General features: G+C 51.4%; 1 protein-coding gene across 9 annotated transcripts in view; it reads left to right on the top strand.

Annotated features, from left to right (window-relative positions):
- The first annotated feature begins 31 nt into the window (after window positions 1–31).
- ARNT (aryl hydrocarbon receptor nuclear translocator) overlaps window positions 32–13639 on the top strand; it is a 32949-nt gene continuing 19341 nt past the window's right edge. For 8 of the 9 annotated variants that reach the window (XM_072846971.1, XM_072846967.1, XM_072846965.1 and 5 more), the window contains exons 1-3: window positions 3790–3926; window positions 11905–12016; window positions 13311–13355. In XM_072846971.1, coding sequence (XP_072703072.1) covers window positions 3902–3926; window positions 11905–12016; window positions 13311–13355 — 182 coding nt within the window. In that variant the 5' untranslated portion in view covers window positions 3790–3901. Of the gene's footprint in view, window positions 164–973; window positions 1138–1491; window positions 1611–3789; window positions 3927–11904; window positions 12017–13310; window positions 13356–13639 lie in introns of those variants that run through there. The other variant, XM_072846964.1, reaches the window with a different exon arrangement.

Here is a 13639-nt window from a genome sequence, read left to right as displayed (position 1 = left end):
CCGCCAGGCTGCGGGGGGCTGGCCAAGGCGCATGCGCGGAGGGGAGGAGCCAGGGGCGCTTAAAGGGGCAGCGCCCCGGGAAAGGCGCAGTGCTGCCACCTCCAGGAGGCGGTTGGAAGCGCCGGAGGGGCCCTGAGGAGCCAGGCAGACCCTGAGGGGCCGGGTAGGCCCGGGGCGTGCTGAGGGCCCAGAGGCGGTGGGGTGTCCGGGGAGGATGGGTGGCCCCTGGGGGTGCTGGTGGCTCTGAGGTGATGGGGCCTGGGTGGGCCCTGGGGGTGCTGGGGCGAGGAGAGCTCTGAGGGAGCTGGGGGGGCCCTGGGGAGCTCTGAGGGAGCTGGGAGGGCCCTGGGGTGCTGGGGACGATGGGGGGCCCTGGGGAGCTCTGAGAGAGCGGGGAGGGCCCGGGGGTGCTGCGGGACGATAGGGGGCCCTGGGGAGCTCTGAGGGTGCTGGGGGGCCCTGGGGTGTTGGGGGACAATGGGGGACCCTTGGGGTCCTGGGGGCCCTGGGGAGCTCTGAGGGTGCTGGGGCAGCTCTGAGGTCCTGGGGGTGAGGAGAGCTCTGAGGGTGCTGGGGGATGATGGGGGCCCTGGGGAGCTCTGAGGGTGCTGGGGGGCCCTGAGGTGCTGGGGGGTGAGGAAAGCTCTGAGGGTGCTGGGGGGCCCTGGGGGGTGATAGGGAGCTCTAGGGGTGCTGGGGAGCAATGGGGAGCTCTGAGGGTGCTGGGGGGGCCCTCAGGTGCTGGGGGGTGATGGGGAGCTCTGCGGGTCCTGGGGCCCCCACAGTGCTGGAGGGCCCTGGGGGGACTGGGGGCCCTGGGGTGCTGGGAGTTGTTGGAGGGCCCTGGGGTGCCCTGGAGCACCCTCTGGTGAAGGAGGGCTGTGGGGCGTGCTGGGGGACTGTGGTCCCTGGGGGTGCTGGGGGTCCCCAGGGCCAGCTCGCCCTGGCTCAGTTGATCTGCTCCTCTTCCCAGGTGGAGGTAGGGATGGCGCTGTAGGGATCCACGATGAGCTTGGCGCACCGCACCATCATGGCCAGGAGGAAGAGGCACATGAGCACCACGAAGGCCATGGCGAAGCCCTTGTCCACATCGACTGCCGGCGGCCCCGTGGCGTTCTCCATGCGGGTGGCCCTCAGGTGCATGGCCCCAGGCGCCCAGCTGCCAGTGGCATCCCTGCGGGGCAGAGACGGGGGGAAATCACAGGGGCTGAGCGGGTCGCAGTGCAGGGGAAGTACCGAGGGGGTGTCAAAAGGACCCCAAATGGGGAAATCGTGGCCTTGAGACCCCTCTGTGCCTTGTCGTGGCTGTCGGTTGCAGTCTAGGGGACACCCAGTGTCTTCCCATCCTTGTCCCAGGCACCCTCGCCCCAGGGATCTTCATTGTCTCACCCTGCCACCCCTTCCAGCTTCCCTTTCCTGCCCAGCCTTCTCATTTCCTGGGAAAAAGCAGGTTAAAATATCCCCATTAAGGTGTTTGGTTTTTTTTCTCAGGCAGCACGACCCCGCGCTCTTCGCTGTGTGAGGTGCAACGAACGCAGCAGGGCTTGGCTGACCCCCAGCAAAACGGGCGCTGGCTGGGGTTAGAAGCAGGACAGCAGGAAAAACCGCCGGTAAGCAAATGGGGTGGAAAAGGAGGGTTTTCTCCACGCTGAAGAGAGACATTTGTAGCAGCGGATGAATAATTAGATTTGTACAAGGCTGGAGGAGAGGTGGAGGCTTGTTGAGTGGCGCCAGGAGAGCCACGTGGACCGAGCTGTGCGTATATAGGCGTATATATATATTTTTTTTTTTTAATGTGTTGATAAAGCTAATATATGCTCCAGGAGCAGATGTCCGCAGCCCTAACTACACCAAGGACAGCAGATAAATCAACAGGACCAAGTCCTGCGGTGCCCAGAGATTGCGGGAAGCCCCCGGGTCTCAGCCCCGTCCCGCGTGTGTCCCGACGGGGGCAGCTCCTTACCTCCCTACGGACAGACGGACGCTGTGCCCCTCTCCCTGCCCCGCTGTCCCCGGCTCCAGTCCCCGGCTGCGGGTGCCTGCTGTCACCGGGGCTTCATGAATACTGCAGGAATGCGGTGGCATCGCCTTTCAGACGCTCCCAGTAACGGGGAGAAACAATCCGGAGGATTAAATTCTCACCCACTGTTTCCAGCAGCCCCTTGGCCCAGCGGGCGAAGGCTCCGGGGTCCCTTCGCGGGTCTTGCAGGGCCCGGCGGGAGCACAGGGTGAATCGGGGTGCGTTGAGGAGGATTTATCCCCAAAATACAGCGGGAGCCAGGTCCTCCCCAGCCTGCGAGATCATTTCGAGCTGGTCCTTGGCTCATTTCAGACCAAACCAGGGAAAACTCTTTGAAACCGTGACGCTTCAGGCTTTGAACTGAGCCGCCCGTTCGGCTCTTGCGAAACAGCCTCGCGACAAGCCCCGAAACGGTTTAAATCCCGCGGAAATCCCCCGGCTCCCTCGCGTTTCTTTATTTTTTTTTTTCTCCCCAAGAGGGAAAAGGATCACCTTGAGAAAGAGGATTGTTTCACGGCAAAGCTTTGCCACCCTGCGAGTGCCCCCGGGCTGGCACAGGGTGGTTTTTCCGGTGATTTTTCGGCAAAGGCTGAGTTTTGGGGCCCTGCCGGTGCCCGGGGGGAGCGGAAGGGGGGATAAGGGGGACGCTGTGTCCGGGGTTGCCCATCCCGGGGTGCCTGGCAGGACCCTGGGGCGCAGCGGTGGCCCCACACCCCACCTTGGCCCCCCCTGTGATCACGGGGTGGCCGGGGGCGAGACCTGCGGCCCGCCATCAGCCCTGATCAGTGCTTCACTGGTCCCCCCGGCCTAATCCTAACCCAAGGCCCTGTTCCAGTCCCAATCCCGATTCCAGCCCAAATCCCATGCCCAGTCTGAATCCCCCCTCCCAATCCCCACCCCAACCTCAATCCCAGTCTCAACCCTAATCCCAGTCCCTGCCCCAAACTCAGTCCCAGTCCCAATCCCTGCCACAACCTCAATCCCTGCCCCAAGCCTAATCCCAGTCTCAATCCTAATCCCAGTCCCAATCTCTGCCCCAACCTCAATCCCAGTCCCAACCCTAATCCCAGTCCCTACCCCAAACTCAATCCCAATCCCAGTCTTAACCCTAATCCCAGTCCCAATCCCTGCCCCAACCCTAATCCCTGTCCCAGTCTCAACCCTAATCCCAGTCCCTGCCCCAAACTCAATCCCTGTCTCAACCCTAATCCCAATCCCAGTCTCAACCCTAATCCCAGTCCCAATCCCTGCCCCAAATTCCGTCCCTGCCTGAAACCTAATCCCAGTCCCTGCCCCAACCTCAATCCCAGTCCCAACCCTAATCCCAGTTCCTGCCCCCAACTCAATCCCTGTCTCAACCCTAATCCCAGTCCCAGACTCAGTCCCAGTCTCAACCATAATCCCAATCCCTGCCCCAAATTGAATCCCTGCCCCCAACCTAATCCTAATCTCTGCTCCAACCTTAATCCCAGTCCCAGACTCAATCCCAGTCCCAATCCCAGTCCCAGCAGGGATCCTGCCCGCCGACAAAAAAAAATCCAACACGTGACGTCACCCAACCCGACCTTTAACCCGCCCCACGCGCGCATCCCTCCCCACACACCCCCCTCGTAGCCACGCCCCCTCCAGAGACCCGCCCTCTTCCGTGGTAGGGGCGGGGCATGGCCGCGCGCACCCGCCCCTGCTGGCTGTGCCGTCGGGCGCGCTGGCTCCGCCCCCTGCCCCCGGCTGGACCAGTAGGAGCGCTGTACCTCGTCCCCGCTCCGCCCCTCCCGGCGGGCAGGTTAGGCTGCGCGGCAGCGCGGAGGGTTTTCCTGTGCCGCCATCTTGGCAGTGGCGGTGAGGAGGGAGGCGGGGGGCGGCTGCTAGCCCGCAGCGGCCATGGCAGCTACCGCCGCCAACCCGGGTGAGCGAGGGCGACTGGGCCGGGCGGGCTGCGGAGGGCGCGGGGGGCCGCCTGGCCTACGGCGGTCCTGGGGAGGGCTGAGAGGGCGCTGGGGGGTCGGGCCTGGGGGGTCGGGCTGGGGCGTCCCGGGGGCCCGAGGGGGCCCTGGGCCGGGCAGGGGGCTGCTGAGGGCCGCTGAGGAGCCGTTGAGCGAGGCAGCGCTCGGTGGAGGGAGGTTGGGTCGGGGCAGCTGGGCTGGTGGTGCCGTTAGTAGGGGCTGGGCTGGGCCAAAGGGGTCGTGGAGGAGGCCCGGGCCGGACCGTGGGAGTTTTGGGGTGGGTGGAAGGTGCCACGCGGGGCCGGAGGCTTTCGAGGAGCTGGGTTAATGGGCTTGGAGGCTTGGTCGGGGGAGGCGCGTCGGGGGAGCCGAGGGGTGTTATCGGGAGGCTGGAGGGCTTGGGGCTGAGCTGAGAGGGCTGGGTCAGGAGGGGCCTGTGGATGGGCTGGGGGACACCCATGAGAAGAAACGAGGGAGCCAGCGTGGGGAAAGGGTGCTGAGGGACCTGGCTTGGGGTGCTCTGGGAGGGTTTGGAGAGCCAGCGTGGTTGTCAGACGGCAGAAACTTTTAAAGGAGGCACTTCATTCAGTGGCAGGCTGTTTTGGAAAGAAGGCAAGCTGGAGGTGGAGAAGGAAATGGTCCTTCTTATGTTGGGGAGGAAGATGTTCGTGCTCCTCTCTCCTCCCTGAGCTCCGGCGGTTGGCGTGGGCCCTGCCCATGCCTGGCCTGGTGTACCTGGTGCTGGGGTCTGGTTTCCATCATCGCCCTCCTGGGAGGGAGCAAGCGCTCGTGGGGCTCGCTTGTGTTTATTGTCCTTAGTGGTTTATGTTTGTTTTAGACCCTTTTTTTTGCTGTATGCTTCATGGAGGTTTTCTTAATTAGCAACAAGCAAAATCTTGATGCGCTGTTTTGAAAAGGATTTTTACAAATCTCCTCTCCGCCTCTTTTTAAACTCCTGAGCTGAATAGCTGGTGCATAACCAAGGGTGTGAGTGCCTGTCAGCAGAAAGCAGAATATTCTTTCAACTTTTGCTCCCTCAGGTTGATAGGCGAGGGGTGACTCCCTGTTTGGAGGAAGCTGGAAGTTGGTAATATCTGATGCTTGCCAAATAAAGTAAAATCTTTTGGGCTTTATCAAATTTCTGGCTAAATTGCTCTGAAATTAGTATGTATCTGGAATAATCCAGTGTCTGTGAAGCTGTAATGGATTTACAACGTGGTGACTTGATCTCAGTTTTTAAGCTTCTGTGTTTTTTTGGGTTTCTTTTTTTTTTGGCTTGTGGTTTCTGACTATTTTTGCTTGTGGCTTGAGGCTGACGAGGTCTTGGGTTGTGTGACATGTTCAGGTTTATCGAGGACTGTTCAATGTAACTTCTAAAGGATGATTTTTTTTTTCCGTTCTAACGATATAGGAAGCTTTTGTGGCTTTAAATATTGAGAAAACATGTTGGGTCATTTGTCTGTGGTGATTCTGAGGCAAGGGTGCAGAACTGGTGTCTGGAAATACGTGGTTGTGGTTTCACATAATGATCTGAAATTCTTCAGCAATCAGAAGTTAGAGATGGTATGTTAGAAAAAACAAGAATTCCTGATTCAGCTTAGCAAAAATATATCAGAAGTGGAAACTGTCAAAGCTGTGATCCCGTCCTGCAGCAAAATATGCTTTCGGCTCACAGCAATATCCCATGAAACAGTGAGATTATTCCAAGTAGTGAAATCTTAGCCATGTGTATGGGTGGTGGTGTGGGCTTGATCAGGAAGTTCACTACTTCTCCTGCCAGCATAGTGCTAGATCAAGGTTTCGCAGTTTGGCAGACAAAGGATGCGTCGCTAAATGTAAAGCAAAAAAAAATGCTGCTGTTTGGGGTAAGAATGGAAAATGTATGTTATGAGCCAGCTCTGTAAGAACCCAGCGAATGAGAAAGGAAGATACTCATGGCTTTCAACTGTTCGTGTGTAGCAAAGTGTTTATGTAAGCGTAGTCTTTGGAATTGCATGATATTTTGCATAATAGGAAAGTTTTAAACAAATTCTCAAGGAAAAGAGAGAGAACTTTCAACATCTGTGTTTAATATTTATAACTACGGGCAGACTGACTGACCAATACTAGCTTGGCCCTTTTAAACTGAGGGGGGGAAAATACTTACAGCCTGCATAAGCATTATATACATAGAGATTATTAGTAAAATAAATTACTTGTGAAAATTGTTCTTTAGAAGCTGGGTCCTCTTTTTCTTGATGTTGAAAAACGGACTGCAGGGCTCCAGTGCATACTGGGTAATGCCCCCAAATATGCTGAATGTCCTTGCAGCTTAAGCAGGGCGAGCTGGCCACAAAAATAAGTTGGAACTTATTTTAAGTGTTCAAAACCAGCAGCTTGTGCCTGGTGTCGTGCCATCCTGGGCCTTCTATCCTTCCTCAAAATGCTACATGGGCAAAGCGGGTCACCTCGGAAACCTGTGAGAGAGGTGGATAAAGCCCTTCTCCCTTTTCAGATAAACTTACTGAAAAATACATCTGCAAAACCTTTCTGCTCCCTCATCTTTCCAAGGGTGAGGTGAGCAACCGCACAGTTTACTGGTCTTGTTTAACTGAAAAAGACTCAAATTGTGAAGAGTGCTAGATTGAAAGCTTTCAGTTGTGCCAATTTAAGCAAGTTTTATGTTGTTAAAATCTCCTGGTTAGGAGTGAAAAGCGAATAGCATCCGCTAACCGTGAGGAAATATGAGGAGGGATTAAAAACAGTGGCTCGCCTTACTTGCATGACTTTACAGGTTTTAATATTAACTTGGATTATTAGGGCACTTTTAGTGCTGGCTGGATAAATATATGATTGATCAGGTTCACTTCAAACATTTACTTTTATGGATGCACAACTTCAAACACTTGAAAATGGAAGATGGGTTCTTTTCTATGTTTGAGTTAATTTCTGTAATGCTTCTTGGAGAAGGTTCCCATGGGGATGAAAGCGCTGAGCTGGCATTGCATGGAAAGTTCAAACAATCTAAAAAACCCCCACCTACTTAAAAAATAAATCTCTTTAATGTACCTGAGACACAGAAATTGAGACACTTTGTAAATACAAAGCCATGCGCGCTGTTCAGACCGAAGCTTTATAGTTGTGAGTGAAATGCAAGTATTTGTTCTAGTAGTACGCTGGTTTGTCTTAGCAGCTGTTATCTGCTTACAAACCTGCTCTAAACTTCCTTGGCTTTTTGAGGAGCTCACTAATGGTTAAATTTAAACTGAATCTTGCTAAGCTAAAATGTGCTGGCTGATACTGAGCCTGGTGAACAGCCATATGCTGAAACTCTCTGCAGCAGGAACATTTTTGCTATGCTTTGTACAGTGCCTGGCTGTAGTGACTAAGTGGTACAATAAAAATGCATTTAAGAGCTACGGCAGGCCCATCTCGTAAATCACAGTTTTGAATATTTTCTGTGACTTTATTTCTGAAGCTTTTTCACTGTTGAGATGCCAGTAGTTGCAACAGAGCCCTTCCCAGGAGAGCTGGGCTGGAAGTCTGGCTCTCGAGATGACATTCCCTTAGTGATCTTCCAGCCTATTCTATTCTGGGTCGAACTGTTGGCTGCATTGTGGTTGTGCTTGCAGATTTATATTCAGTTACAAATGAGGATCCTTAATTTCTCTGTGCTGCCTCTGCTTATCTCTTCTGGCCTTAATTAGATTTAACACATGTTAAAGGCAAGCAGGGATTGAGGCTGGAACAGAGACCTAACAAGGATGTTGCTTGTTGCAGCAGTGGCTCTATGAAACCCACCCTGCCCGCTGAGAATGACTGGGGCTTTTGGTGGCACATCTGATTTTTGAAGAAACCACTTGCAAAATGAAAATGAACGTTTGTCCTGTTGCTCTTAACATTGATTGTTTCAATGGAATATGTTCACTCCCTCTTCTGTTATTTTGGAGTAGTTGAAAAATGTTGTTCTCGCCGCTTTGGATATCAATATGTTGAATCAGAGCTAAGCATCCTGATATCTGGGAACTGCTTTGAACAACTGATCAGCAGCTTTCCCGGTGACCATAGTTTTAAGTTGTGAAACTGGTGTTTCATAGGTTATAATGTACGAGGCTTTCTTAGAATCGGTTGACTCCATTTGCTGGGTCTTTGGCTCGGGTTGCCTCTGACTATTCATGTCTTGCCTTTTATGCTTGGAGCCGGTGGCTTTCAAGCGCAGCTGTGGAGGGGTTTGTGTGAAGTGGCTGCTTTTCTCACGATGGGCATCTGGGCCAGTGAATTTACTGAGTACGTGTGCGCTTGAGGCACCCTCGCCACCAGCCGGCTGTTGTGGGCGAAGCTTTCGGAGCTTGCGTTGATAGGTTGGGTTCCGTCAGTGCCACGCTGACCTCAATGTAATACCGCTATATGGCCCGTGTTTGGATGGGGGAAAAAGGGGGTTTTGAAAGGAAGCTTTGCATTTGTGCGAGTGTCCCAGAAGTTCTGAAAGGTGAAAAAGCTAGACCTCTTTCCACCCCATCCACCTGCTTCATGCTCCCCCTGTTTTTGGGGTGAGGATGTGGTAGAGAGGCCAATGGGTCACGTGAAAGAGTACATAACCATTTTGATGCTCTCCCTCAGTACGCAGAACAAAACATTACCAATTTACCTTTAAAATCTCAAGATATTTTATTTTCTTCCACTTGTGAAAGGGCACATTGTACCACGAGAGGCAAATGTTTCCGAGTGGGAAGCTGAAGCACGAGGTAAAGTGGTTTCTTTGTGTGATGCTGCTGTGAGATGCTAGTCCATGCAGTAAGGCTCCTTAGAAATAGCAGAGGCTCAGATGAGGCCTTTAAAACAAAGACGCCCTCGCTCCCCTTCCACCCTATGTAAAAGTTGATTTGCAGAGGAACACCACAGTGTCGCTTCCTTCCCCTGCCCAAAAGCAGAAATTCCTCTCTCCTTAATAAAATGATTATCTGCCGCGCTCCAGAAACTTTATTTCTGTTTAGACCGTGGCGTTTAAATACATGTGTTGGAAAACCACAGGCTCCTTGGGCAAAGGAGTAAGGCTTCTGACCTGGTTTACTTGCACTCGGGGCCATGTTCTACTGAACAAAGACCTTTGGTATCAGCCCTTTCTGCATCTTGGGACTTCACTTAGAAGTAAGGGAAGGGGCACAGAGGTGTCCAAGTGATCCGAAATCGAGTGGAGAGGAGATGGGGAGGGTCTGTGGTCCCAGCGTGGAGGATGGAGTGTGAGGAAGGCCAACCTCCATTTATTTTAAGTGCATCACATCAGCTGACTTGACTTTATCACATAGGGACCAATTTCCTGGCAGAGACCTTATGTATTCACATGTTGAAAACCACTAACCTCAAATAATCTGTCTTTTAAAAAAAAAAAAAAAATTTGTTTCCATACCTGATTCTTTGTTCTCAAATTTTTTTTGAAACTTCAGAGAACTCCTCGTGTTTTGTTGCTGTAGTTAGTGTTGAAATCGGGTGTGCTTGCTCATGCTGTTGTTTGGGACGGTTGTTGTTGGCCCCTTCAACCGCCAAGCGTTGAGCTGGATGCTCATTCTGTATTTTAGTCACCCCTGGGAACTGCTATGGACTGGCAAGAAAGAAACTTCTTCAGCAATGCCAGCTGCTCGGAGGAAAACAAATCAGGCAGTAATAGAGGCTAGCAATATTACCGTGGTAAAAGTTTTTTGGTGTGTTGGGTTTGTTTGTTTTTTTTTTTTTGAAGAAATACCAGAAGTTTTGGAGCATGTTTTCTGAGAGCTGGAGCTGGTGCTGTGGGCCAGCTGCTGTGGGCCAGCCACACCGCAGAGGTGGCTGAGCTGTTGCACAGCTCCACTTTTAGCTGCAAGCGAACCACCGTCCAGCTCTGGAAGTACTGCTTGGATTAAACTGCTGTTGGACTGAAATCTGACTTCAGGAACTGTAAAAATACTTGTTAAACCCAGATGTATCTAGGATGTTGAAAATAGGTTTTTTTTTTCCCTTTTCCTTTCCTGATGTTGGGAATACAAAAGGCTGTTTTATGTTTGTTGAGGTGAGAAGTGAAAATGGGCACTGTTGCACAGAATCTTGCTATAGTATAGCTCTCCTTTACTTGTCGAGCAATATCCTTGTGGTCTTGGCTAAGCTAAGCTTTGTCAGCCTTGCAGCTTAAGCCCTGATTTGTTGCCATATTTGTTAAACTTGACTTCAATTCTTTTTGTCCCACCTATTCTGGCAGCATTTCGTGCATAAGCAGCTCTTGGTGTCAGTGTACCACTTTGCTGTGGTTTGGGAACCCCAGCAATAGGCTTTTTTGTGTGCGTTGGGTTTTTTTTTTTGGGTCCCCTCTGCTTTGATACAGCAGAAGCGGTTTTTCTACGTTCAAGGCACTCCATGCAACTCAGCTTGCAAAGATTGTGGTGGAGATTCTCTGGCTGGAGCGACTGTTTTGGTTGCAGTTGGTTAGCAGCAAATTTAAACCACAACCATTAAAATGAGCACAGAGCTGACTTATTTCAGAAACAGAAAGAAAATGCCTTATAACTTATTTAAAAACTCTGGTTCTGGTGCAAATTGGACTATGTTAACGTAGAAGAATGTTGAATGCAGCTCTCGTGGCAATGTTACGACATGGTTTCAGTTTAAGCCATGCTGAGCAAGCTTTGAACAACTACAGAGCCTGTTCTGTGTGCTCCTAAACAACGGGGATTAGGAAAAAGCCCTACTTGAGGATCGAAGAAGTAAGGCTCGGTGTCAAACGCTGCTTTCAAACGTAGTCTCTCGGCTTGCAAGGAACGAGAAATCCCTGCTCGTGTAGGTGAGAGCTGGGAGCTGCTGGTGGAGTGTGTGGGGAGGAGAAGGGGGCACCCACACTGCCTGAACGTGGGCAGGGGTTCGGAGCCCAGCCTGCCGGCGCAGCTGGGGAGGTGGTTCGGGGTGTGTGTGGTTGCATAGAGAGCCGAGGCTCTCTGCTTTCATTGTGGAAAAAACCCATAATCCATAACAGGCTTGGGCCTGCCATCCAACTTGTGAGGGCAGCGCATTCAAGTTCTCCACTTGGACGCTTCTTTCTTTCCTGTACACCAAAAGGGGCTTATTTTCACATCTCGAAGTAGAATTCTTATTTTCTCAAATGTTGTGTCTATGTGGAACCTCCTGTAGAAGCAGTACTGCAATATTGGGTGGCATGATCTCTGAAGGCTCACCAATTCCACATTTCTTGAGCGCATTACCTGCCTGTTTCATCTCTTGGAAAGCATCGATTAGGTTTCCTACTGTTTATGCAACTTTTCCACATGTAAAACACAAGGGTTTTAGCTCTAAGCAAGGCTGCCGTTGTGCTTAACAGAGGTAGTGTCATTTTGGGGAAGAACTGATGTTCTTTTGCTCTGGGTGTGTGGCCAGTTGTGGAGGAGCGTAGGCAGAGACTGGTAATCACGCCTGTGGTGCCCGCAGGTTGGTATTGCCGAAGAATAGAAATGACTGTCTGAAAGATCATGGTTTTCAAGGTGCCTTACCAGTGTCTTGGTTAATTCTTTGTCTCTTAGATTGGGAAATAAACCCTCTTCAAGAGGCGGCGTTGATTTTATTAGGCAAACTCGCAACTCTTCTCCTCCCCTTCTGCATACTCATGCAGCTAGCATACGAGGATTGGTTCAGCCCCTACCCACGATCGCTTCAGACTCCTCCTCTGTCTAAAAAGGAGACCACATCTTTTAGTTTAGCGATCTAAGCTTTTGAGCTTATGAAAACAGCATGTGCTCAAAGCTTGAAATGGACCCTTAGTGCAGGCTCTGGAGAGGCAGTAGATGAAAGGACTAGAAACACACATTGCACAGAATCTATCCACATCAGATGCTGAAATGCAAGCATTTTTAATGGGAGCTATATGTGGAGAATACTCCACCCTCTGAACTAGAGGAGGATTTGATGTAATACTGGTTTGTTTTTTTTTTTCACTCTCCTGTTTAGAAATGGCATCAGATGTTTCCTCGCTGGGTGCAGCCGTCGGCTCCGGGAACCCTGGACCGGGGGCACAAGCTGGAGGAGCCATTGTTCAGAGAGCCAACAAGAGGCGTCCTGGGTGAGTGTGTGCTCTGTGTGCGTGTGGTTTTTCCTTTTTTGGGGGAGGGGTGTGAGTGAAGTGTATTTTTGAGGAAGCTTTGCTCTCTTGAAAGAGTGATCAGCCTGGTGATGAGGAAACTTGTCTACTTCTAAGCAAAGAAGAGTTGCCTGGTTCCTTCAGGTGCGCTTTTACTTCGTAGTGGTATGCTTTATGCCAACCGTACCCGTTAAAGCCAGGTTCTGTATTACATATAAAAAGAGGGGATTAAAAAGTTGAGTTGTGCCTCACGGGAGAAGAGGGTTGCTCACCAAGGAATGAGAGTGAAACAGGAGTCACTGAAGCAGTGAGACAAGCCAGTTGCTGCAACAGAGGTAGAGGAACAGAATGTGAATGTTGGGGCCTTACTCAAACCTTTGCAACTGTGCCCTCTCTGGGAGAGGGTGAGGGGGAAGCTGCAGTGTGCTTGTGGTAGGCTTTTTGTTTGCTAAAAATGCCTTTGCAAATTAAAAGGATATAGAGTGGCTGCTCTTAAATTCCTGGCGCAAGAAATTTCCTCTTAATTTTCAAGCTAATTAAAATCTCTCCCTGCCCCCCCAGTCGCTCAGACTCTTTCCTTCACCTCCATTTGCTGGTGCTCCCACTCCCCTGCAGCTCCTCCCACTCTGTCTGCTACTTGTTCCTCACACTTCATTTACAAACACGCATGCTGCTGGGCTGCATCTACACACCAGTTTTCCATCCTGAAAGGAAGCGCAGTGAAAAGCCTTTCCTCTGTCCTCCCATAGACTTGTTAGAAATGGTTTTTTTGACCCTGTTGCAGCAAACACAGTGACGTTGTCTGCTGTTGAACTAAGGATGCTAATTACGCAGGTCACCGGACTGAACTTTAAGTCTTGAAGTGTTTTGCCCTCCCTCCTTTTTTTTTTTAATGCAACTGATCCAAGCTTTTGAGTTGGGAGTGCTCCATTTGTAGGCTGTTGATCGGTCCCTTGAGCAGCGAGGAGCAGTTGTGGCAGCCTGTTGGGCTTCAGACCGCTGCTAGGAGATCCAGAGCATTTGGAACAGGAGGTTGTAATGCAGCGGGTGCTCCAAGTGGGCTTTCTCTCTTTTGAACTGTTTCCTTGCTCTGTTTCTGATAGACATATAAAGGAAGCCCCCTTCTAAACTTTGTGGGTTGTTTCACGTTAGCCCCTGGGATTACTTAAATCTTCCTTTCAAGAATCATCTGCATCCCTGTAGGAACAGACAGAAAAGCAATCTGTAAAGGAGAAACCGCTTGGTTAATAATTATATTCTCGCTTCTGTTTTTCAGGCTTGATTTTGATGATGATGGAGAAGGGAACAGTAAATTCCTCAGGTGAGGGAGGACATCGCACCCAGAAGTTTCTGTTGTGTGGTCTAGATGTGTCTGCATTTCCCCCAGAGCAGGAGCTTGCTGCTCGTGTGGTTTTTCCTCTCCAGCAGTGCAGAGGGAAGGCAGGTGTTGGAGTCTGAAGCAGCCAGTGCTCCACTTCCTTGAACTCTTCCCTTTCTCCTAGTCAGCAGCATTCCTCCATCTTTGCAGCTGATGCTAAAGCAAAGCTGCTGTGCACATGGGGTCTGTGAGTCCGGAGAAGGGACTGTGACTGGGAGGGGATCCTG

Source organism: Ciconia boyciana, chromosome 26 (genome assembly GCF_034638445.1).
Source record: "Ciconia boyciana chromosome 26, ASM3463844v1, whole genome shotgun sequence".
Taxonomy (NCBI): domain Eukaryota; kingdom Metazoa; phylum Chordata; class Aves; order Ciconiiformes; family Ciconiidae; genus Ciconia; species Ciconia boyciana.
This window is presented reverse-complemented; position numbering and strand designations above follow the sequence as displayed.